Raw genomic sequence first — 26,161 nt, 5'->3', positions numbered from 1 at the left:
TGTCATGCCCTTAATAGATGAGGAAGCTGGAGCTCCAAAAGGTTACGTGATTTGCTCAAGCTCAGCAGGCTAGTAATTGGTAGAGCCTAGATTTTAAACCAGTCATTCTAATGCTGTAGCCCAGGGTCCATTCACTACTTTGTTACACTATCTTCTTTTGTCATCATATAGCTTTGTATTTCATGAAGATGTAATAAATATTTTTTATCTGCTTTTAAAAGTCCTGAATTTAATATTTTTATTAAGGATACAGTAAAACCTTTTATTCATATAGTCTCAAATTCATGTTTAAGAACACTGACTAAAACCAGAAGCATATGTTAAAGCAGAACTCCCAGATCTGTCAATTCAGGTAAGTTATTCTGTGGTTTTCTAAAATACACAAGGAGTCTTTATTTTTCTTAGATATCAAAAATATGATATCTATAGTCATTAAACTATCATTGCTAGATAAAAGTTGGCTTTGTTGTCTAGAACTATTAACTCAATTGTATTCAGTCTCAATAGTGATCTTTTAAAAAATGAAAAAAAAGTAACATGATAAAGATTGTACTCTTTTTCCCTCTCTTCTTTCCAGGCATTCTTTAGTGGCAAACTGAAGGCCAGAGGGAACATCATGATGGGCCTGAAGCTTCAGTCGATTTTTAAAGCGTATGCTAAGCTCTGAAGGATATGCGCCATTATTAATAAAAATAGAAAAACACTGTCTTTACTTAAATATGCCATAGTGATTCAGCGAAAGTGATCAAAACGAAGATGCAGGGGAAATTGCTTAACATTTTCAGATTTCAGATAACTTTTCAGATTTTTCATTTTCTACTAAATTTTCATGTTATCATTATTTTTACAAGGAACTAAGCTGTCTTGTAATTATCCTTCTTAGATCTTATCTTCATAATAAAAAATTTCCACCCAAGTCTAGTCTCTTTAGAATTGTGATAGCATTTATAAGTTGAAAGGAAAATTAAATGAGTAAAGGCCACTTTGATGCCATCTATATTTTGTTTTGTTATTCTCTCTTCTCTAATTTGTTGATACCCCAAGTTTTAATTTGAATTTCTCTATATGTACATGCTTTTCGTACATTGCTCTAATAGTTTTCTGCTTTAAGGCAAGAGAATGGTCTTTGTGTTCCCAAATAGTTTTCCTTCTTATCGTTTTGCTAGAAATTCTTTCTTTTCATATAATGCTTGTAAGTCTACCAAATATATAGCATTCTTCCTTAATCAGTAATCTTAAATTACAAGGTAGTCACTAGCAAGTACTGTCATATCACTGTTTTCCCTAACATTTAGCTCAGATGATATCTGCTGAGGAAATGCTCTTTTGATGAATTGGTTGCAGAGGTGACCAGCAACTGGGATGCTCAGGTCAGTCATGGAGCACAACTGAGGAGAATATAGGTGGGTGTTCCAGGCCGAGTTCCCTGGGAAGCAGACTTTGAGGTGGAGATTCATGGGCAGGAAATTTATTTAGAAGTGTTCTCAGGATCAAAATGCAGAGTGGCCGGGGATGGACAGGTGGGTGGCAATAAGTTAAGAAAGCAGGGCTAAGCAGAGGGAGAAGTTAGGCTGTGGCGCACCTACCACAAGGCCTCAGTGGATCCTTTGGGGAGCTCTGAAGCTGAGATGCCTTTTAAGAATTGTTCTGAGCTAGCTAGTCATTGATTATGGGCTGCCTAGTAAGGGGGCCATGACTTTGGCAAAGCAGCAGGCAGTTCCTAGAATGTCCTTATAGTCAAATGATGGTCTTCTTAGTAGCTCAGGGAATATGTCTTCAGTCCAGACTAGGGCTTCTGGGAGCACAGCATAGTATTTTGCTTCAGGAAACAAGATTTAGAGAACTAGATTTTAGGGATCAAGGGATAAGATCTCAGAAATTTAGATTTGTAATGTTTTACACAGTACTAGAACATAGTATAGGACCTCAGTATACTATTGTTGATTTAATGAATGAGCAAGATATGTGGAAGAGTATAGAAGAAAAGTTACATATCTGGCAATTATGCCTTACTCTCATGAAGGCTGTTTGGTATCATACAATTAACTTTAATTCAGACTGATCCATTGTTATGCCAATGAAGGAAAAAAGTGGCAGTTTTTAAATATTCTTTTATAATAATTACTGTTTCTGTTGAGCTTGAAAAAGGATAGTGTCTTTCCAAATAGAAATAGCATATTTAAAATTAGTCAGATGCCACCATACATTAATGAATGTGTTGACTATATAGTTTAGATGCTTAAAACATGTTAAAGTGATATTACAATTACTTTACTAATCTATCTTTTTCAGTCTTAAAGACCAGGTAGCTACCAGTAGCCAGGTTTAGCAGCCGCTTTGTTAGTCCTATGCTCCTTAACCTTTTTATAATATCTAATATTGTTGAGTGCACCATCCTCCATAATTCTTCACTCCCCGTTCATCCTCCAGTGAGAAATATATTAACTTCTTAATAAATTTATGGGTTAATCTCTGGCCTATACTTGTCTCTTTTGTAATTTTTCTCTACCTATCTTTTCAGGATTTATGATTGAGGTTTCAGCTTTCTCTTTTTTGGTAGACATTTTCTTCCTAGGTGATTTAATCTATTTTCATATCTTTACAGACATCATCTCAATCTGTATCTTCTTTGACTCTCATCTTTCCATAATTCCACAGTTCCAAATCATTACGGAACTCTTGTCATATAATTATTGCAGATGCATGTCCATAGTAAACGTGATCTTACTCTCCACTCCTAAATCTGAGTCTGTTTCTGTTTTTGTCTTAGTTAAGAATATCACCTATTACCTAAACTAAGAAACCAGAGTCGTCTTTGGCTTTTCTCTTCCTCACACCCCACATTTAATCCTTCACCTTTTGTCATTTTTTCCCCCTGAATACTTAAGGATTTCATTCTCTGCTACCAGAACCCAAATATGCCCTCATACTTCATAACTCATTTTGATGGCTTTCCAACTGATCTCCGATCTTTTGCCACCCACCCTCGCCACCCACCAGAGAGGCCTTCTGAACATGTGACTTCCCAACTGAGAAACTTGTGATGGTTCCTATTTGGTCATCTTATTGTCAGCCTGTTTAGTATGGTTCAAGGTTTCATCAGTGGGGATTCTTTCAAGTAATAAAACCAGTTTAAATTGGCATAACAAAACTTATACACATAACCGAAAAAAAATCTGTAAGGTTAAGACTAGCTTTGAAGGGGCTTGGTCAAGTAATTTATTATTATCTAAGCTTAATTCCTTGCCATCTCAGAGCCTGCTCTGTCCACCAGCTCCCTGGGGATACTGCCCAGGCAACTCCAGGTTATTTCTGTTGTGGTCACAAGAAGGCAGCCAACATATGCGGCCTCACAGTCCCTTCTCAAATCAACGAGTATAAGCAAGAGGACTGGATTCTCTTTGAAGCCCCAGCCAAGGCCCCATCTGGTCTCACTAGTTGTGTTTGGGTTATAAGCCAGTCCCTGAACCCATCACTACAGCCAGACACGTTGGATACGCTGATTGGCCTGCATGTCACTATCCTTAGCTACATGTACCAGGGCCCATACATGTAGCCAAGAGTAGTATGTTGGGAATCCCTGGACTTCCCCCAGTTTTGTGGTTTGCAATGAGGACTCACAGGACTCAGCAGGTAGTCATACTGTGACTATGATTTATTACAGCAAAACAATACCAAGCAAAATCAGAAAAGGGAAGAGGCTGTATGGAGTGAAAGTCCTGAGGAAATCAGGCACATACTTCTAAGAGTCCTCTGCCCAGGGAGTCACATAGGACACACCTAATCCCCCCAGCATCAAATTGTGACAGCAGGTATGACACATCTACCAAGACTTGGTGTCCAAGATTTTAACTGAGGGGCTGGGTATTGGAGATACAGATGTGAATAAGGAAGAGAGAACACCTGACTAAGCAGCTTGATGCATTGAATTGAGTGAGTCCATTTTTATTGTTACTTCTTGAGGATTACTATCATTTAAAGAAATTCTTGTGAAGCTATTCATAGTTTCTGGTTTGATTTAAATTGCATTTAGAAATTTTTATTCAGTTTAACCTAAAATAAAAGGTTTATCCATTTCTTGAACCCCCAATTTCCAGCCTCTAGCAATCACCAATCTGTTCTCTGTATCCATGAACTTGGTTTTCAAGTTGCTATTTTTTAATTAAAGAATTAACATTTCTCAAAGTTTAAGAAGTATTTCCCCACACGTGAATTGTCAGTTCTATTCTTTAGAGTGGACAGTTAAAACAAAAACAAAAACAAAGCAAAAACCTCATTCAGCAGGTGGCAATGAAACTCCAAGAAGTTAATAAGTAGTCCCAGGTTGTACTGGGACAGGTATGAGTCAGACCAAGAAACAAGGTCTCAAACTCCTAGTTTGCGGTTAGTCCACTGTGCGTTCTAAGCGGTAACTCTAAACATGTTCCATCCTTATCTTTTCAGAGTAATATGATTTACCCTAAAGTGGACTCCTTAAAGTATTTTTACTCTATAACTTTGGAATTATACAAAATTCTCTAATTAAAGGTGAAAAAGGAGAAGGCTGGGTATCGTATAACTACTTGGACCAGAGAAGCTGCTTTGTCTTTGATGTTTTTTAATTCTGACTCTCCTTGAAGAGTTGAAAATGTGCCCCTAGCTTATATCCTTACAGCTCCTTTCTTTACATGTTGAAATTCCAGCCCTACTTGCCCTTTCACAACACCTCAGAGACTCATCTGCTCTTGACATCCATCCTTCCTCCAATATCCAAACCGATATGCTTTTTATTTTTCTGATAAAATCTTGTAGTTAACAAAGTCGAATTCTCTCTTGAATTTAATTAGGCTTAAACTATAACTGTTATAAAAAACATAATACCTAGAGGCCTAAGTATGGTCCGTTAACTTCTTGGAGTTACACTGCCACCTGCTGAATGAGTTCTTTATTTTTATCTTTGTATATATTAAAAGTGAAATCATTATTATATAAACATTAAATTGCTGTAGAACTATGACTGTCATTCAACCATTTTAAAAAAATTCTCCAAGTTAATTAGAATGTTTAGTTGATTTTTATTTCATGAATGTAGTGAGAATTAGTTTAATCACTTATTCAATAATTAGGCTACAACAAAAATGATCCAGTCTCGTATCTTTTGTAAAGGTATTGGATCTTCTAAACTGTTCACTTTAATTCAACTCACATGAAAGTCAGTTCAAGCCATAGGAAGGAAAGGAAAACCTTAGAAGTTCTGATAATCACATTGGACTCTTTTTACATTTAATTTTCCTTTTTATGTCAATGAGTTTCATCATGATATTTTATTCTAAGGATACATTAGAAAGTTATGTTATATGTATTGACATTGTTGATTGGCATACTTGAAATAAAGAGATTCTTCATTGGTGAAATAGATTAACATCTCAACTCAGGAATGTGTGCATGCAGCTAGTAATAGCTCCCTACTTTTGTGAGCCACCTTGCATACTCAGGCTTATTTTTTATTCCCTTTCTGACTTGAAACAGCCAGCCTAATGAAAAGGAAGGGAATGGTTGCCCGTGGTTGAAAACTCAAGTCCATTTGCTGCTGGTAACTTGCCATGAGAACTAGACAATTCATTTTCTATGCTAGTTTTCTAGCTATTAAGAGCTTGGACTAGGTCATCACCAGAAGGTATTTTAGTTTCAAGATTCTAGGAGGCTATGAATGTTAAAATTCCGACCTTGCTTTGAAATCAAGTCTTTCACTTTATCAAGTAAGAGTTATACTGTATATAGATGTCTAAGGAAAAGCCAGTGATGAAAAGGGAGAAAATGGTCAGCAGTCTTGGTGGGGTAAAGGTTGTGGATGCTCAAGATTTCAAGCCCTACTTGTTACCTCTCATGATAGTTAATCAGAAGAGTTCCTATCTGCTTACAGTAAGAAATCCATTGTCCCCACCAACATGTTCGAGGATCCTTGTGATGGCTTTCTATTCACCTTTTGATATGATTTCCTGATTTTACTGAATTGTCAGTCTCATGTCACCTTATTCAGCTACTTATCATTCATTGAATCTAAATGTAGAACAGCCTTCATTTTTATTGATATTTCCCTCCAAACGATACATTCAAGGTAATTGTGTATACCATTACTGAAATATTAAGGCTAACATAGAGGGTTTACATCACAGCTTTAGCCCCATAAGCTACTGATGAAAAGTTCCAAACAAGCTGATTCCTCTGAAATCTGCCCTCCTCACCTCCTGTGCCTCTGAAGCCCCAAACTCTTTCTACTTTATTATACATAACAATTTAACTGTTTCTCAACCAGTTTTGGAGCTCTTCTATTTACAGCTAATGGGGGTTTTGTGAGTATGGCTAAAGAAAAGGGTCTCTCCCTAAGAAGAATTCTGCCTCTAGCTTATATGTATTTTTTTCTTGCTGGGCAAAGTAGGATAGCAAAGTAGGGAGAAGTGAGTAGGGAGACTGAGAGATAACTAGGGAAAAGGATGTCAGGAAAGGGAGCTAGTGTCCCAGTGCCCACCACCTGTAGCACCTTGTGCCAGGGGCTTTACAAGTATAATCCCAGCTCATCGTCACAACAAGCTTATGAAGTGGATATCATTAGCCTCCTTATAAAGATGAGGTAAGAGGTTTGGGGAGGTTAAACTTGCTCGAGATTATTCTACTGTTAAGTGGCAGATTGGGGTTTGGGGTGCAGGAAATCTGTGCTTAGTCACTATAAAATGCTGCTGCCTTATCCATTATGCTAGTGTCTCACCTACATTATTGTGTTTTATTCCTGTGAGTTATGTGCACTCTTCATCATTTTTTCCAAAGAAGAAACTTTCCAAAAGTCACAGGATGTAGTGGTGCCAGGAGTCCAACGTAGCTCACTCAAGTCCTATGTCTATGTGGCATGTTGCCTTCATGGGTTTTCCACTTAAAACAGTAAAGTATCTATACTTTTACTTGGGTTTAACAAGCAGAATTTTTTATGATGATTTCATTAAAGATTTTTTATATAATGATTCCATTTGCAAAGTTTTATAATAAACAGAGTTGATACCTGAGGACATTTATTTCTAAAGTTTACAGTGTGAGCAATAGAAAGAGAAGGAGAAAGAATGCATTGAAGATTAAAAAAACACTTTCAGATAGTCAAGGTGCCATTGGGTAAGAAATACACACTTGGGATTGTCAGATACTAGTATTATTCTAGTTTTGGAATTCCAAACTCATGGATTCTGGTAGGGAACATCTTACCATGTACTTCAACTTGTCAAAAATGAACTAACTGGCAAATATGAAAAAACACATTGCCATTTATGTTTACTGTTGCTAGAAAAATACTGAGTTTTCATTGTCTTGAAATTACAGTGCCCACAGAAACATTTTACACATAAGAATTACAGAATAATAGGGTGTTGTCTGTTTTTAAAGTGTAGCCTGATAGAGAAGAAATTAAGAGAATTTAGAATCAATAGCATTGGTCAATATCCATCCCACTGGATGCCTGAATTCCTTTTTTAATGTACCTGGCAAGTGGTTCCTCAGTTATCTCTAGTGATGGAGAGCTCTGTTTTAACCAAGGCAGGGAGGGACTTCTTTAGGAATGGTCTGTGCTATGTTTTAGAAAATTCCACGGGATGATGAAATATATTTCCTGGAATGACCTATTGATTTTGGTTTTTGCTTAATGAAGCAGGGGAGATCAAGTTTCTCCTGTTCTGTAGAGTTGGTTCAAATCCTTTTTAAAAGGGAGAGAATGTGGTCTAACGGGACCAGTATTGGACTTGAAGTCAATAGGCCTGTCTTGGAATCAGGAAGCTGGCCTGAACTTCACACAGTGGTGGGTCTCGAGGGCCAGTTGCGTGATGCCTGAGAATCCCTTCTTGTGGATATTCTTTGGCACATCTCAACAGGGTTATTTTAAGAGTTAAATGAAAATGAATATGAAAGTTTTAATAACACCACCTTATAGTTCTGTGTTCTATGATTCATTAAATTGATGCAAACAATGCTCTAAACATAGGCAGATGAGTATAGAGTTTGGTGATTCAGATACTCTGCTTAATTATACAGAAATTGTCAAGACTTGGAGCACTTGTGGACAAGAGTTTGCCTCTGTGGGAGTGAGGGGTGGGTTCTTGTTGTCAAAGATTTGATGCCCGGAGAGAGAACATGTGCTTCAGTCTACCTGCAGACAGATCTTTCTTGTGGGTAGAAGATGCTCCCAAGTTCCCTTCTCTGAATCTGTCTGTTCTAGATTCATTCCTCAGCCCCCAAGAGCCATCTACAACATACTGGCTGGTTCCCTTGAGGACTGAGGTCCTGATGTTATTCTGGCAGGTGTATTTTGGCTATAGTACCCCATTGACTCTGTTTACCTTTCCCAGGGTGAGGCTTTATTCCTCATCTGACAGTGATGGGCCTGCCTTTATGAAGCTGGTTCCTGGGACTCAGCCATTATCCACCGACCTCTTTTATCATTGGTGGCTTAGTTTTCTCAACACTGCTTTCTGCCTTGGGTTGGATTCACCTCATACCAAACCACGTCTTAAATAACGCCTCAGCTTTCTAAATGCCTGATATATGTGTTCTTAAAATATGGTTCTCAAAAATATGGTCCCTGGACAAGAAGTATCAGCATCTCCTAGGAATTTGTTACAGGCAGCAAGTTTTGGGACCCCACCGCAGACCTACTGAATCTGAATCTCTGGGGGTAGCATCCAGTGATCGTGTTTTAACAAGCCCTCCGAGGGATTCTCATGCACATGAATATTTGAGTGCCCTGTCTTAGAAAGTTTGGTTGCCCTTCTCATCTCTTTCCAGTCCTATCCTAGAGAAAAGTTTCTGCTCGGTGTAAGCTTTCACTGTATCTCTACCAGTGTGTTGCTAAAATCCATTAAAAATGTCACCATTATTTCACCTATATATTAGTTTAGGTTAAGTAAGATCACCATGGGAGCCTAACAGGACGTGTATTCTGATGCTATGATTTACACTCATCTATCCCGATCTGAATTAAACAGGTACTTGTACTGCAATAGCAAATAACACAATTCTTGTAAAGACAAAAGAAATGCTACTGGGAGTGGGGTGAGGTGGGGAGGTGAGGGAGAAGGAAGGGAGGGGAAGCCAGTTAGGATAATACCCTATTTCACACTCACTATTACTTTCTGTACTTCTTTCTCCCCCCGCCCCCTTTTAGTTCTGTTTTGCTTTCTTCCTACAGGAACAGGTGAGTAGTTTGATGATGTTATTAGCTAATGAAAGGAAGAGAGCACATTACCTTATTAATAGACTTTGGGTGTTAATATCTAAAAGTTTAAATGTGAAAGCTGAGGTAGGTCTTCCTGATTGCTACTTAATTTCCTCAGGAATAACTAAGTGGGAGCTACAATACATCTTTGTTTAGCAGTTATGGTTTTCATTAAATTTAATTAAGTCTCCCAGAAGCTTTAAATTTAGGGCAACTTCAGAATGCAGGTGGCTTCTGTTAAGTATAATTATATTCCCTTTATGGCTTCATGGTTTGGGTAAACTGGGCTGTCACACTTAAAATATTTAAAAAGCTTGCCAGTGCTATGGTTTCAGAGTTCATTTCTAAGCACAGCCCACCCTCCCCACTTGTCATTCTCCCTTCTTCCCTTTTTTGCAGAAGGCTAATATGAACTTAAAAGCTGCCCAGTTATGCTTACAACCCCACTAATGAGGTCAACATTTCAGAGGTTTTTTTTCCCTCAGGATTCTAAGTCAGTCTGGTTGATCCCATTGGGGCAGGTTGGGGTCTGTGAGTTCAGTAGATTTTGTGTCCAAAGAACCAAGTGTCCAGAAGGCCTGCAGAGGATGAGAACAAAAGTCTGGGGCTGCCTTAATGGCAAATACCACCTGCCAGAGTGGAAGGAGGCTTAGTTGTATTGAGCTGCCCCTTGCCTTTCGTTTAGTTCTTTTTCCTTTGAATCGAGTACATCCTTTCTACTTTTACATTTAGAAAGGAGATCGTGCATATTTGCTGTGAAGGTAATACAATAACATTGCAGAAAGCCTTCTGTGCTTCCCAAATGACAAACTGAGTCAAAATAAGTAATTTTCTCAAGGTCAGTTTTCTGAACCCTCCACCTACAAATCGAGGTGGGCCTAGGGAGTAGGAAAAGGAGGAAGAGGAGTTATTAAACAGCTGGGCAGAACTAGTCCTTTGAGTTCTAAGATTTTCCTATGAAAAGAGTTCCTTCTCAGAGATCTCAGAACAATTGCATTTTCCGTAATTGTGCTGAAGTTTCGCATCAGCATTTTTCTCACCTTGCTAATAGCACAATATATCATCGCAAAGGTAATGAGAGAAGGTTGTCAGGAGTCGGATGAAGTCCAATTTTTTTTATACTCTCAATATCAACTCTATTTTCCTGGGCATGAACACAAATTATCTAGGTCGATTCGTTTTCTTTGGAAGTAAACAATTTTCTTTTAAGGTTGCAAGCAGATTTCTCTATACTCATGCACATTTTATTTGATTCCAGCTGTAATCTAGGGCACATTTAATGACATGCATAATTGTTATTATGATCTGTGGTCGTTGGGATAATTGTCAAGCAATTGAATAGATTGTTTTAATGGGTGTTATTTTAATACAACTAAACAAATCCTATGTAAGTTTTGTTTCTTTTTGATAGTTGTTCAGTATCTATAATCAGCATAACTATAATCAATTTTTCAGCTTTATCAGTTTTCCTGCTATCCATTCAAAATAAAAACATATCTCTCCAATTCGGGATTGAATATGAACTGGATGTTAGATGATATTAAGGGATTTTATTAAGGGTAGCAATGGTGTGGTTATGTAGAAAAATGTCCTTATGTTATAGAATCCACACTGAATTAGGTCGGATTGAAGTAATATGATAGTTGATTATACTATTCTCTCTACTTTTGTGCATTTTTTATCATTTTCATGGTAAAAAGTTAGTCCCCTCATAGGTGTGCACACTGTAATGCAAAGCTACTGCATCTGATCCACCTAAATATCAAGTCCCAGTCATGGTCCTCTGTTAAAGATGGCAGTCACTGCTGGTTCATCCACACTCCCTTTTAAGGAATCTCCTCTGTCTTGATATATCCTGAATTTTAGGTCGTAATCTCTTCTACAACACCCCGACTTCCCAGACACAGCAGGTTGAGGTAAAAGGCCCTTCTGTGGCCTCAGACCTAAGCTGTGTTTTTCAGTTTTGTTTACGAGAAGTCCCTCATTGAGGGGAATCACTGGACATGTGTGTGAGCAATGAAGGCGATTGATAAAGTGAACTGCCACCTTCTGCCAAGTGTGAAAAGATGAGCAAGGAAACCTGGGAAATACTAGGGCTATTCCCCAGTTCTTGTAGCAGTCAGAAACACCCCCACTTGGCCAGTCAGGCCCAGGAGCCTAGCTCTGGGTAATTGGTGCTGGGGTGTGTGGGGATAAGAGATGGGAAAGGAAAAGGAGTGTTGTCTGCATTCAGGCCGAGACTGCACAGAAAGTCGGGATATTCACATGGGGAAGGAAGGGCTCCAGTGCCTGAGGCTATGTTTATGGGCGCCACTTTCCTCTGGCTCATGCCTCCCACCTGCCATATGCCCTCCATTTCCAGAAAGTGGTTCTTAAGTGCTCCCTACAAATCTGCCCTCATCTACTTGCTAATGGCAAAAATACTTGTAAGGGGAGAAGACGTTTGAATCTAATCAGTGATGAAAATGCATAAAAATAAACACCTGGTTGAGATGAAGCAGTGGAATTCATTTACGCTAAAGCATAATCAGTCAACAAAAGTTAAGTGGTGATAGGAGAGCTTTTCCTAATGAGAGGGGAAGAGGTGGTGGGGATAGTGCCTGGGAAGCAGGAGAGGCTGCTCCTGAAACTCTTGTCTGTCTGTGGACTAACCAAGGCCTTTCTCACTTCTGTGGCCTCTGGTGCCTAAGGCAGGGAAGAGCCAGAGGGGAACCCTAAGGTGTGCTTTTGAAGTAAGAAGACTCTGTGTTCTATTTGGCTGGCGGAAATCAGTTTCATTGCTCTGCAGCATGAAGTTTCTCTCCGTTTCTCCAAATGTAACAAGGGAAGAAAGAGGCTTCAGAGCTTCAGAAAAGGCAAGTGTAAATTAGTGAGCTAAAACTAGAGAATGGTAAGAATGGCTGACACATGTTTTTCATGTACTTAGTTGCTGGAATGACCCCCTCATTTTGGATGTTGTAACAACTGAATTTTCTTCTCTGACTCTTTTATTTAGACACGGGGTCTCCACAAGTGAAATAGGTGAGCCTATGATTCCTAATACAGGATGGTTTTACTGGTACCTTTAAATCCTTGCCTTTTGCCATAAATTACTGGTAGTTTGTTAATATGCTTTGGCATTGTCTTGAATCATTGTGTTAGTTGTGAGAAGATAATTCAGAAAGGTTTTTTTTGGTTGTTCATTCTAACAAAGATTACCCATGACTACTCTCTGAACTGTCTCACATACAGTATTAGACATTAGGTAATCAGTGCATAACTTTGCTCCATGAGCACAGTACCAGTTCTTTATGCAGACCTCCTTTATGCCAGGGACTCTAACAGAACCTAAGATATATTTTAAGTGCATTTGTAAATGGCTTGGAATGAGAAGGAATAAATTTAGCTGACTATAAGGGGGATGTGAGTCCCAGACCCATTATCGCCTCTCCTGACCTTATGCTATCTCTACTGCAGTTATTAGCTCATTGAGGACACGTTTTTGCCTCTCTGAATTGTTTACAAGCTATTAAAGTATTTGCAATAATAGAAGCCAATATCAGATACTTCCCCTCCCTATGAATTTGGAGATGTTTTAAAATGTACAGGGACTCAATGAATTGGTAGTTAATTCTGAACTCTTAAAAGGTCTTGTGCTTTAGAGGAATCATGACCTAGTGAGAAGTTTTCATCTGCTTTCAGAAAATGCTCTAAAATTTTTTTTCATCGGCTTTTATCAGAGTTACAAGGTATATAACAATAATTTTGTGATACTGAGACAAGGACAACAACAGTGTAACAGTGAAACAGAGGGAGCCTGGAAAATTCTGAAAATTGAGGCAAAGGAGCGGGTCCAGAATCCAGAAGGCAAGAGAATCAGCAGGAAAGACTTTAGCAAGTGATTGCATAACTTGTGTTCTCTAGAGCTGGTGCAAGCTGCAAACGGGTTCTCGAAAGTTTTAGCAATTTTTCTAATCTGTTTAATCTTTGAAGTTGATATGTGTTGAGAAAAGTTGATATCTTTCCAGAGCTTAATGCACGGGGCTTTATGCAGTGTTTTTGAAATTGTGATCTTGGAACTAGCTGCATCAGCATTACCCAGGTACTTTTTAGAAATGCAAACTCTTTGGCCCAGAACAGATCTACTAAATCAGCAGTCTATTTTAACAAGTTTCCTGGTGATTCTGATGCATGCTCAAGTTGGGAAGCCGCTGGTCTACATGCCTTCAGGGGATCCCAGCAACTGGAACATGGGGTTTCTAGAAGAACGCTTGGTGAGGTGGTGAAGATTAGAGCTTGGTTTGTAACCTCTCAGTGAATGAGTGAATAGGAGTTTGAGTTTTGTGGCTAGAGTCGGCCACAAACCCAACAACAACATTTCTTATTTTAAAAATTTGGGCGATATCTTTGCCTCTTTAACTCTTCAATCTAAGAAGGAAAGTACTGATTTAAAAAGAAAAAGGGAAAAGGGTGATTCTGGGAAACACCAAGACACATACCTAATGGTTATTCACTTAACCATATGAAAATTGCTGTGCCCCAAAGGAAACTTATTTGATGATATTAAATAAAATTTTACCCAAATGAAAGCATATAAAAATTGAATATGGATGGATAATTATCATGAAATTGTTGAATTTCAGTAAAGATGATTTTCACTTGCAGAAGTTACATTTTTAACCAGCTTAGAGATTACATTAGTAGGGGAAAGAGTCATGAGATTTTTTAGTCATTAAGACTTCAATGAGTTATGAAACAGGTCCGTGATGAGAATCAAAGGGTATTAAGATGGAATGTGAAGCCCCTTTTGCAAATCATTGTACATGTCGAGTTGTTCTTCAGATTAAGGTTAATTCATTTGGTAATGTAAGGAACTCCAGCTGGAGTATGGAATTTTATGAATATTTTCCTTCATCAATGTAATCAGAATTTATTAAGTGTCTGTGGTGTGGACAGAAGGGTAATAATGTTCTCTTCTTTTCTCTAACATCCGGAAGAATCAGCCACATTTATAGGAAGTGTGGGTAAACTTCCTATGAATAACATCTATGAATAATACTTCCACAAAGTAATAACCAAAATGAAAAGGATACAAAATTAAAAACAAACTTTACCACAAGCCAAACTCAAGGCTTTTGAAATGAGAACCTCTATAGGCATGAAGGAGAAACCATATAAGAAACTAAAAATATTATATACTAAGCCAATTTTTCCTTATCGAGCATCCTTTTTTGGTTAAATAGCTTCCCTGTCACTGTCCTGACATGGTGAAGACTGAAATTATTTTTTAGAAGCCTGGCTGTAATATCAGACACTGACTCAAATATCCACTACATAACTTACTCTCCCAACTATGTTTTAGAAATAAATCATAAATCAGATTTCCCTGTGTCATTTTATAAACAATAGTATTTTGAATCTTTTTAAATAAAATATGTACTTTCTGCTACTAGATAGCTAGACAAAAATGGGCTAATATATCTTCCTCGGCGTGCTAGTGAGGATTATTTTATGTTCATGTTCTTTTTTAACAAATGAAGCTTCAAAGTAAAGTCCATTCAGCAATATCTATGGGGAACAAATGATAAGCAACAAACCATAATCAGAAATGTAATTAGAAAACAAGGCTAGTTTTTAACTTAGAGCTTGTTTTTAACCTTGTAGAACATAAACTTGTCCTAGAAGGCTGGAGATGTGTTTGCATGTGTGTGTGTGTGTGTGTGTGTGTGTGTGTGTGTGTGTGTGTGTAATATCTAACTAGGCAAAAGTTAGATTTGTGTATCTTTGAAGAAATGTCTATTCAAATGTCTATTCAATAGCAGGCCAGCCAAAGTCTTCATAATTTACAACATGGGACCCCGTTATTTACAGTACTGAGCCAGTTCCTAACAGGCCACAGACCAGTACCGGGCCATGGACTGGTACTTGTATATGGCCTGTTAGGAATTGGGCCGCATAGCAGAATGTGAGTGGCTCCATCGGTATTTGCAGCCGCTCCCCAGCACTAGCATCACCGCCTTAGCTTCACCTCAGATCATCAGGCATTAGAGTCTCATAGGAGCACTGGTCCCTGGTGCCAAAAGGTTGGGACTATTGACTTACGGTTTGGGAAGAAAACATTTATTATATTTAAAAAACAAGAATATAAGAGATTAAGACATTGGAGGCAGAATGTAGGAATACATATTAAAACAAGAGAAAGATATAATATTACAACTATAAACCAAGTGTTTCCATACATTATTTCATATAATCCTCATGACAGTGCTTAAGGGGTACCATCTCCATTTTATAGATAAAGTATAGAGGGACCAGGAATGTCCTCAAGATCATGGACTAAAAATAGGGATTTATTTCATAAATCTTAACAAAGGCCCAAATATTTGGTATTGGGATGGTAAAATCCAGGCAATGCAAGAGCCCTGGCATGGTAAATAGTTGATAACATGTACAAGCTAACCTGCACTCTTCCTAATTTACTGCTCCAGCCTTTGCCCTTCATACTCCCAGGGTTAATGGATTACAATCTCAGGAGCCTGCCTCCTCTCAATGCTACTTCTTCCTGACTTTGCAGGTAAAATCTTGGCCAAAGGACTTGTTCAAAGGTGGTGGATAAAAATCCAGTATTCAGTATAAGTGACTCTTACGACTCAAAATAGAGGTAAAAATAACTCAATTAAAAATGGGCAAAGAATTTGAATAGACGTTTCTTCAAAGAAGATACACAAATGCCAATAAGCATATGAAAAGATGCTCAACATCATTAGTTATTATGGAAAGGTAAATCAAAATCACAATGAGATGTTTCTTCATATCTATTAGGATGAGGAGAAATTGATATTTATTTTTTTTGATAAGAATGTAAAATGGTGTATCCACTGTGGACAAGTTTGGCAGTTCTTCAAGAAATTAAACTTGGTTTTTCCCATGACTCAACCATTTGACTCCTAGGTATATATTCAGAAGAACTGAAAACATCTCCACACAAAACTTGTACATGAATTTCATAACAGCATTGTTCATAATAATTCTAAAGTGGAAACTCAAATGTCCATCAACTAATGAGTGGATGAACAAAATATGGTATTGCAATATCATATCGTAGAAAGGGAGAGGCACTGCTGTATGCTGCAATGGGGATGAACCCTATGCTAAGTGAAAAGCCAGACATAAAAGGCCCACACACATATTGCATGATTTCATTTACATGAAGTATCCAGGATAGCTAATCCATGGAAACAGCACATCAGTGGTTTCCAGAGGCTGGGGGAAAGAAAGGAATGGGAAGTGATGAAATAAATTGTATGAACACTATTTTGGGGCTAATGAAAATGTTCTGGAGTTAGTGATAATAGTTGCACATCTTGTGACTATACTAAAAACCACTTGTATGACATAAAAAGATGAGTTTGGTGATATATGAATTATATGCCACTAAAAATCACTTATATCAATAAAAGTAGAGTAAAATCAAAAGCTGTTTTTTTTTTTACTAGATACATGAGATTGACAGACTAAAAAATGATGAGGAAAAAGAAAATAAAATTAGAAATGATACAGAAAGAAAATAACCAAGTAAATACTGATACAACAGGAATGTAAAAAGAAAAGATTACCATAACATTCTACCATAACAGGAACTTGATATATAGAGATTGATAATGTATCCTGCCCGTCCTTTCAAATGGCTGTGGGCTCAAGTTTTTATCTTTTCTGGGCCATTGTGGGGGCCGGGGCTGGTGCATGGAGCAACAGCAGGCAACCTTCGAAGAGGCCTCGAAAGGAACGGCAGTCCCTCTAGCCCAAATCTGCAGCATAGGGAAGGAAATTCCTGGAGTCGCTGTGAGTGACCTGAAAGTTTTGACCAGCCTTCGGTTCCAGAATTATCTATTTAAGCCAGTCTGGACAATTACCACTAGATGGCATCACATTGCAGCTAACTGGGATAAATTGGAGCTATACAACTTTGCAACTCAGCCTCTGGTTGTAGAGGCTCACTCATCCTGGACATTTTGTTAACCTCATAATTAAATATCTCTTCATTTACATGGCTGGTTTTTTTGGTTTGCACTCTGCTTATGGGTTTTACTTTACTTTGAATAACTATATGCAAACGAAACGGATACATTCCTGTGAAAATATAAAATGGCAAAAGTAGCACCAATATAGAATATATATTATATATATACCATATATATTAAATAATATCATATATCATATCATATCATATCATATGTATACCATATATATTAAATACATCGAAATGGCCCTTGACAACTTCCCCAACCTAAAACCCCAGATCATTTTACAGGTGAATTCTACCAAACTTTAAGAAACAGTTGATTCCTAACTCATACTAGATATTTCAGACAACGGAAGAGAATAAAAACCTCCCAGCTTATTTTATGGATCTAAAATAATAAGATTCAGAATGTGTGTGTGGCTGTACCCCTCTGCCAGAATGTGTGGCTCCCTCAGTACCAGCCAGACTTTGAAGACTGGATGATACCTGTGCCCAAAGGTATATCACAAGGGTGCCAGGTCCTTCCCTCTCCCTTCTTCTCTCTACCTCCCCAGCAGAGCTCTCTGCTCAGGATTGAAAATCCTGGGCGGTGGGTGGGGACTGAATATCACACCAGGACCTCCTGGTTGTAGGTACCTTGAAGCACAGAGAAGGCGAGTGCACCTCTGAAGGTGAGACTGGCTGGGAGATGAAAAGAGCACTCGCAGACTGGGAACCACCAGATGCCAGACTTGGGAGTCGCCACAGAGACCACGCTTTCTGGGACACTGCAGACATCTCTCTGACCAGGCTGTGAGAGTGCCCCTTTTCCTGAGGTGAGGCGGTAACTACCTGGTAGCCACACCCCCCTCTGACAGTTGGATTAGAAAGTCCTTCCTTGGACTGAGTTGAAAACTGCTTCCCTAGGGCGTTCCCTGAGAACACGATCTGCTTGAGCTGCTAAACTGGGAAGGTGGACACAACTGGCTGGGAAGAAACTAGGACTTCAGATCTGTGGTGCTTAGGTTACGATTACAGATGGAAGTTGCTGACTATCACACACTGGGGACTTGAAGCTGATGAAAGACCGGCCAAGACAGTGAGGGGTCCTGACGAGAATGGCCAGTGGCAGCTGGGTTAGCTGCTTTGCATACAGCCACTGTTGCTGGTATGCAGGATATGAATGTGCTGGGAAAATCCCATATTAACCAGAGGCTTCTCTGTTATACTGATATCATTTCTTTATCAGTCCACACATAGGAATTCCTGCAAGGAAGACCATATCTAGGAAATTAATTTATCCAAGAGTATGTACACACTCTATGGAGACAAGTTTTAAAATATAAAGAACATAGAAAATGATCCAAATAAATGGAGAGACGGTCTATGTTCTTGGATGAGATGACCTAATATGATGAAGATGTTAATTCTTCCTAAATTATCTATCATTTCAATTCAATCTAAATAAAAATTCCATTTGGATTTTTTGATGCACTTGATAGCCTTTACTCTAAAATTTATACAGAATAATGAAAGTCCACAAATAGTAAGCCAATCTCTTTTTTAAAAAATTGATACATAAGATGAGATCCACACTTTTCGACATATTTTTCATTGAATAGTATTGTAAACTATAAGCACAGTGTTGGCCAGTAGATCTCCAGAATTTCTTTATAGTAAACCCATCTTGAAAAAGAGTAAGTGGGGTAACAGTCCCTGGCAGATATTAAGGTATACTACAAAGCCATAGCAATAAAAACGGTGTCATATTGGTTGCAAAGACAAATGGATCAATGAAACAGAATAGAGAGCTCAAGAACAGACTTGTATATCGACCAGAAATTAATATAAAGGTGACACCACAAGTCAGTGTGGCGGGGGCGGGGGGGGGGGTGAAGGGGAAAGATTGTAGCAGATGCTATTGGGAAAACAGACTCATCGAATGAACAAAAATAAAATTGATCTTGTCATACTACCACATACAGAGGTGGAGTTCAGAAATTAAAGAGTTAAAAGTGAAAGTAAAGACTATACAATTATTAGAAGAAAATGTTGGAGAATTTTTTTGTGACCTTGAGGTTGGAAACGACTTATGAAATAAAACTTCAAAAGTAAAACTCATAAGAAAAAAAGTTGATTTTGATTATATCTGGGCAATGTTATCACAAAGGTTAGAATAAATAAAGTGGCTAATGCCAACAAGGGACTGTTATCTGGAAGACACGGAGAACTATGGTAATTAACAAGAAAAAAAGTACAAACCCTGGTAGAAAATGGCAAAGCATAGGAAAAGAACAGTTATAGGATACACAAAAATTTACAAGAACATATACAAATAAAATAAGTGTTTGAAATAAAGAGCTGTTAGGGGAAAAGGAGATGAAAAAGAGAACATTAAAATGGGGAAGAGGAAACTACATTGTTGCCTATGAAGAGGGAGAGAAATGCTAGTGGGCCGTGGGGCTTACAAAATACACATGTGGAGCAAACAAAGAAGTTAATGAATAAATAAATGAGAGGAGTCCGTGGACCAATGAACTGCATCTGAACAGCTGAGTACCATTACCTTAGTCTTTTCCAAAGGAAACCCAAAAAGATAAAAAGTTGGAGATATCTGTCTCTTTTAAACTTCAAGCCCGCTCTCCTATCCTAGTTTTATCTCTGAGACCATGTAAAACATCTTCCTGTTAGATGATTAGCAACCCTAGAAGCCGTCTAGATGATCACCTGATGTGTACAGAACACCCGCAACAGAGTACAGACTCAAACACTAGTTTCCTCTTCTCTGTTTTAATGTTTTCTTTTTCATCTGCTTTTCGTGTAACAGTTCTTTATTTGAAACGTTTAAAAATTCCTCACTGTTGGAGTCATTCCCTTCTGTTTATCTCTTTCGATGTGTGGCCACCTTAGTACTCTCCGGTAGGCCTGTCTCCCGAATATCCCTCTTTCTGAAATCACATGTTAATGCAGCCTGGGAGAGCAGCAGCAGTGTGGGCAGCCACATCATCACCCTGATGACTCTTGTTGAGTCACTGCCCCCAACCCTCCAACCCTATTTGGAAATCTGTCATGTAATGCATGCTGTAATCCTTATGCAGTTCCTTCTTAGCCCTAAGTGGAAGATAACCCTAAGTGGATGCCTATGGATTTCATTGTGTTAAATTTGCCCTTGAATTTGCCCTTGGGCTGTCAATTGTGCTATCAAAGAAGTTCCTGCAGGTTTATATCACTCCTGAAGATACACGTGTTGTGCAGATTTTCAAGGCCATTGTGGGCAGACCCAGGACAACCTGGTGGATGTTACAGGAAGGCAGCTTGAGCCTCAGAGTACGGAAAGTCCTTACAATCAGAATAGTCTAACACGGAATAGATTTCCATGGAAGGCACTGAATTCCTTGTCACCAGAGGCGTGCCAGACGTAGCTGCTTGATCAGAGTGGGGGTGGTGACGTCCAGAGGATCTCCACCCTCCTGTCACGTTAGAATCATCTGGGAAGTCACTTAAACCTCCCAGTGCAGCCCTCTTCCCTCAGATATTCTTATTTAATTGGTTTGACACGAAACTCGACTTCAGATTTTTTTCCTTAAAGCTCTCCAGGCCATTCTAATGTGCCCCCACTGCTGAGAGAACAAAATTAAACCCCAGGTCAGGGAAGTTGGGTTTGACAACCTGAGGTTCTTACTTTTATCTTAGCAACAATATTATCTGAACTTCCTATTTGGTAAAAAGCTTGGGCGCTTTTTGATGCCGATCTCCCTTTCCTTCCAGGTTTTCTGTCAGTCAAGCTTTCTCCCTCATGTCCACCACCGGGAGCGTCTTGGTGGCAGGAAGATGCCACTGCTCCTGCTCCCGTTCTCACCCTTGGTGCCGGCCTGTTTTGCTCCCCTTGAAATCGATTGCCCTAAAGTACTCTTTTAACCTCTGCACGCTGGAAATCATAGTGCTTTTTCCAAAGGGACAATTTTCTGTAGAATTGGCCATTTAAATTGCAGCACAAGATTGAAGAAAACACATTTAACTCTGGAAAGGCCATCGACAGTAGCCGTAAGTGTGTATTTTCTGTTTTGGGGTCCATATGTCAAACTGGTTTAGAAAACCGCAGATTCTCTTTAGCTTGGACGATTGGAAAAGACATTAAGGAATGATGACAGGGAACTCCATCTAGGGGCACTTGTTAATTATCTGCATCCTTCAGGGAAAAGGATGAGGTTGAGGGGTGGGGGGAAGGAGGAGAGGACTGAGGGCAGAGAAATCAGCTGTAGAACTCCAGCCTGTAATGGAAGTAACTACCTGAAGTCCCCTCATCAGAGTCTCTACTTCCAGGACTTTTTGCAAAGTGAACTTATCATGACATTTGAGTCCTCGGATGCCTCTTTTCCTCTGTCCTTTTCAGGCTGCCTGTCTGTTCTGCTCTTTCCATCTTTGTAGCTCTCCCGAGGCAGATGGGTAGGTAGGCTGACCCTGCTGTGACTCAGTGCCATTTTATAGAGGTAATGCTTATGTCTCTTGATCAGGGCTTGACATTACAATAGTCCTCCTTAAATAACTATGAGAGGGTAAAGTTCACTAAAATATAATCAGTTGCTCCTAGGTGAATAGTAACAATTCTTGCTCTAAAACCTTAACCTTCTAACCATTAAAATGTTAAATGTGAACAAGATAGACCCTTTTGTTGCCTTAAATAAATACCTTCCTTTAAATTTTTTTTTCCTCAGGTAAAGTCTTCCAGTTAGTTTCATAAATTCCTGTCCTTAACCTGACAGTTGGTCATTTTTACTCTTTCCTAAATTTTTATTCTGGGTACAGTGGGGGATCTTCTGAGCGCATTTTTTAAGACATGAAGAAAATTCTGTTTGTTTATTGCTCTGCAAGCGAGTGTTCCTGTTTTCGCCCAGTGGGCTTTGTTCAGCTAAGGCTACAACGTGATCCTCTCCATTCAGCCATCTCTTGGCCCTCCTGGAGCCAGTTACTGTGGCTGGAACTTTGGATGAGGAGGAGGAAAACCTGAAGGATGGGACCAGGGGCTTCTTATCCACAGAATTTAACATTTCCTTGGACTGATAGAAAACAGAAATTTGTGTTTATGTAGATCATTTTTAATTCATATTTTTTGGGGTAGAGAAGGCATAAAAATGATAGTCACATCAAATAGACGTTCTAGACTTCACCTGTGTGCTCTTCAGCATAGTGGGCTGACATGAGGTATCTAGCAGGTGTCTAGAGCAGAGGTCCCCACCCTTTTTGGCACCAGGGATCAGTGCTCCTATGAGAATCTAATGCCTGATGATCTGAGGTGGAGCTGAGATAGTGATGCTAGTGCTGGAGAGCGGCTGCAAATACAGATGAAGCTTCGCTCACTCAACCGCCGCTCACCTGCTGCTGTGTGGCCCGGTTCCTAACAGGCCATGTCAGGTACCAGTCCACGCCCAGGATTTGGGCACTCCTGGTCTAGAAAACAAAACACCATAATGGTTGCCCAAGTGGATGAGGAGTTTCAGTAATGGCCTAGCTCTAATTGACACCCAAAGATTTTAGAAGTCTGGTCCCCAAAAGGGCTGGGGATAGGTAAGTGCTAGAGCTACAGGGAGTTGGTTCTTAGCAGTTCTGGAATCTCTTATGAATCATTTGCATGACTGTAAGAACCAGGTTTAGCAGCTTCCTCATCAAGGACCAGTGCCCTGTGGCCTGGTGGAGGTTGACAGTGTTGGATGACCATGTGACAGATGCACCACCTTCCTTGAAGCTTCTCGGAGCCTTGACTCAGGGGAGAGTACAGCTACCACCCTGGAGAAATGGAGACTATTATTACCACTAGAAGGAATTGTGGTGTCTTGGCCCACATTCCAGTATGAGGTCTTTAGACCAACGCAGCTACCAAACCTCTGGGTCCTGGCTACCTGGAACTTTTGGTTAAATTTGAAAATGAGCACACACGTAAATTAAGTCCTGTTAAATTCAGCTGCCAGAAATCATGTAGCAGGTATGGTGGACATGAGTTTTATGAATGATATAATTTTGAACTACTTTAATTCAGCTAAAATTGCACTAGACCCATTTGACAAATAAAGAGTGTACGAGTATAAATAATGCCTTGGTATATATTTGCCTTTTATCTAAGTAAAGTTTCATGTTTATATGACAGTCACTGATCTGTTCTAGCTATCATTATCATCAGTTCAAACAGTCCTGCAACTTAAGTTTTTATTTTCTTTTTACCTGCTCTTGAAAAAAGTGTGCATACCTTTGATCTGGACTCTGGTGTTATACTTGCTCAGCCTCAGATCCTTCTCCTGTCTTATGCTAGGTGTGTTCTCTGTCATAAAGGTACTGAGCCGTGAAAGCTGTTGTTCACTGGCTTCTCACTGAATTCAGCCAGCAGAGGCACTGGTGAGACACTGGAGGGAGGGAGGGGGAAGGGAAAAGGGAGGAGCCTGGGTATTTCCCTTCCTCCTTCTCTGCCTTGGGCTGATTCTCTAACAGCAACTGAATTTATCTCATAACTCCAACTCCCATTTTACAGGCCCACCATGGTTCCAGCCTTTGTAGGCTGGTGAATTCTCCTGAGTCCCAGCAATTCGGCCTAGAGGTGGTATTGGCTTCCTGTTGTTGCTCATATCTGGGTTACCAGATCATCCCGTTTGGCTTTAGCTTCTCTATTACCTGTGTAACTCACTCTGTGTAGTAAATTTCCTCCGGTATAAATACTTGCAGCGGTACATAATCATCATTTTGTAAAGAAGGAATTTGAAGTCTGGAGAGATTAAAAGTGTGCTTTATAAGGCTATCTGGAAGTCAGACTTCTAGCATTTCAATCACTGACAATGCCATTAAGAATCCAGAAGTAAGAAAATGATAGTTTCTTTAATGTGAGCGCCTATCGAAAAATTCTTGCACTAATGCCCATGCATCAGCCCCTGTAAACAAACTGGACTTATACTCAACTTTTTAATTTATTTTTAGTTTATTTTTGTGTATAGTGCGAGATAGACTAGTTTTTCTCTTTTGCATATAGCTGTCCAGTTTTCCCAACACCATTTATTGTACTTTGTATATTCATTTCTTAGGCCAGAGCTGTGTTGCATAACTATAGCACCCCACAAGGGAAGTTGGGAAATATTTTTTGTTTGTTTGTTTGTTTGTTTTAGCTGAACACATTACTACAGTCCCAACAAACTGAGTTCTGCCACTGAGAAAAAAATGGAAGAAGGGTATTCTGTAGGAAACCAGTAGTTTCTGACCCACTTGATTTTCATTTTCAGAAAATCTTGAGTCTATGAAAGCAAAGTACCTTTTGGTAATATATATGGTAATCAGGCCTGAGGAAGAGGCAGCTGACCGTCAGCTTTTTGGTGTAATTTGGGGAGGAATTTCTGCCATTGGAAAGGGAAAGGAAGTAAAAAAGAAAAAGGAAGTAAAAAAAAAAACAAAAAAAACAACCAGAGTCCTCAGGTATTAGTAAATTAAGGCCCTACCTGCAGGGACAGGATGGGGACTGGAATCCAGGTGTCTTAAGTGCCCATTGCTAGATCACTTAGGGCCAAAAGTACTATAGCTTTAAGGTTACTTGAAATTCAAGTAAGGTAAATATTTTGATTGAAAACTGTCATAAGTTTTTCTGGTTGCTTTGGGAGGTGTTGGGAGATTCTGAAACAATCTTCTCCTTGCTTTGTGAATCTAATTGACCTTCAGGTCAAATAGTACTTGCTGACTACCTCTCATTTCCCAACACCTGACCTTGTCTTTTTTTTTTTTTTTTTTATCTCCTCTTAGATTTTTTTCTGCATTGTAAATGGGAATGAGCCAGAGCAGTCTCATCTCTCCTTTCAAATAATACTTTAAAGGGAAATATCCCATTGGGATGAAAATAGGTAGATATCTAGTTCTTAGGGATTTGCTTCAAGTTGACGAGTTATTTTTGAACAAAATGTGAAAAAAAGTAATGAGAGCAATTTTCAACAACCATATCTAAATGTTCATAGCAAAACATTTTATTTTTTACATTCATTTTGGAAAGATATCTTTCTAATGATGCTGCTATTGATTAAAACACTTTGGAATGCTTCCTATCCTACTGATTGCAGGATTACTTAATAAGTCACAAAAGAAATTTGGTGTCATTACTTTATAAGGAGACCCCAGTTGATCAAAATACCATTTTGGGGGGAAGGAACACTTACTTTATTTTCCAGATCTGGCTCTGAATATCTTTATCAGTTCTCACCACTGAGGAGATTTAAAAATCTATGTCACAAACTAAAGACAATTTTTAAAAAGGTATTAAAAAATATTTTGAGTAATGACAATATTGTTGGAGTAATGTTATATATTCCCATACTCCCAAGGTGTCTGCTTGGAAAAGGTATAAATATTTTGGCAGGAATTGAACTACCTATTCCATGAATAGTTCAAATACATAATCAGATATTCTTTTTTATTTAAATCTAAGCAAATATTTTGGATATCAAATTTTTGAATAGGGCCATCAAATTTTTGGATATCATTATTTTAAATGGGAAACATTGTGAAGCGTTTTTAGCCCACTCAAAAACACAAAACGATTTTACTCCCAAATCACTAAATTACTCTTACATACCTATAAAACAGTAAAGTTTTCTGGAACCACAATTTCCAATATTTTTACAAGTTTTTTATGCATTAAAAAAAATATATTATAGACTTGGCAGATGGAGACACGTGCATGGCCAAGTTTATGTCTTTCACAAGTTTACTTCTCTTCATGTGTCTCTCCACGTCTCACTTTCATTTTAATACATGGGCTCCCCCACCTCTCTTAGACCTGCCTTCTTCACAGGCATTTCTACCTTTCTACTCTTTCAATAGGTTTTTCTCTTAGTAATGTGAGGGAGGTGACAGTGATAATATACAATACTGTCGATCAGAGTATACAAGCCCCCAAACCATCTCAAGAACAGCTTAGAGGGGACTTTTTA

General features: G+C 38.8%; 2 protein-coding genes across 2 annotated transcripts in view; both read left to right on the top strand.

Moving 5' to 3' along the window:
* Positions 1-982, top strand: part of HSD17B4 (hydroxysteroid 17-beta dehydrogenase 4) — a 77,223-nt gene extending 76,241 nt beyond the window's left edge. Inside the window, exon 24 of the mRNA XM_016145309.2 lies at positions 578-982. Within this exon, the coding sequence (XP_016000795.2) occupies positions 578-667 (90 nt within the window). The 3' untranslated portion in view covers positions 668-982. The remainder of the gene's footprint in view (positions 1-577) is intronic.
* A 16,468-nt stretch (positions 983-17,450) lies between these two features.
* FAM170A (family with sequence similarity 170 member A) overlaps positions 17,451-26,161 on the top strand; it is a 67,804-nt gene continuing 59,093 nt past the window's right edge. The window contains exons 1-2 of the mRNA XM_036225260.1: positions 17,451-18,046; positions 20,979-21,254. The gene's annotated coding sequence lies outside the window, so the exon portion shown is untranslated. The remainder of the gene's footprint in view (positions 18,047-20,978; positions 21,255-26,161) is intronic.

Source organism: Rousettus aegyptiacus, unplaced genomic scaffold (assembly GCF_014176215.1).
Source record: "Rousettus aegyptiacus isolate mRouAeg1 unplaced genomic scaffold, mRouAeg1.p scaffold_m13_p_8, whole genome shotgun sequence".
NCBI lineage: Eukaryota > Metazoa > Chordata > Mammalia > Chiroptera > Pteropodidae > Rousettus > Rousettus aegyptiacus.
Note: the sequence above shows the minus strand (reverse complement) of the source record. Positions and strands in the feature narration are given on the sequence as shown.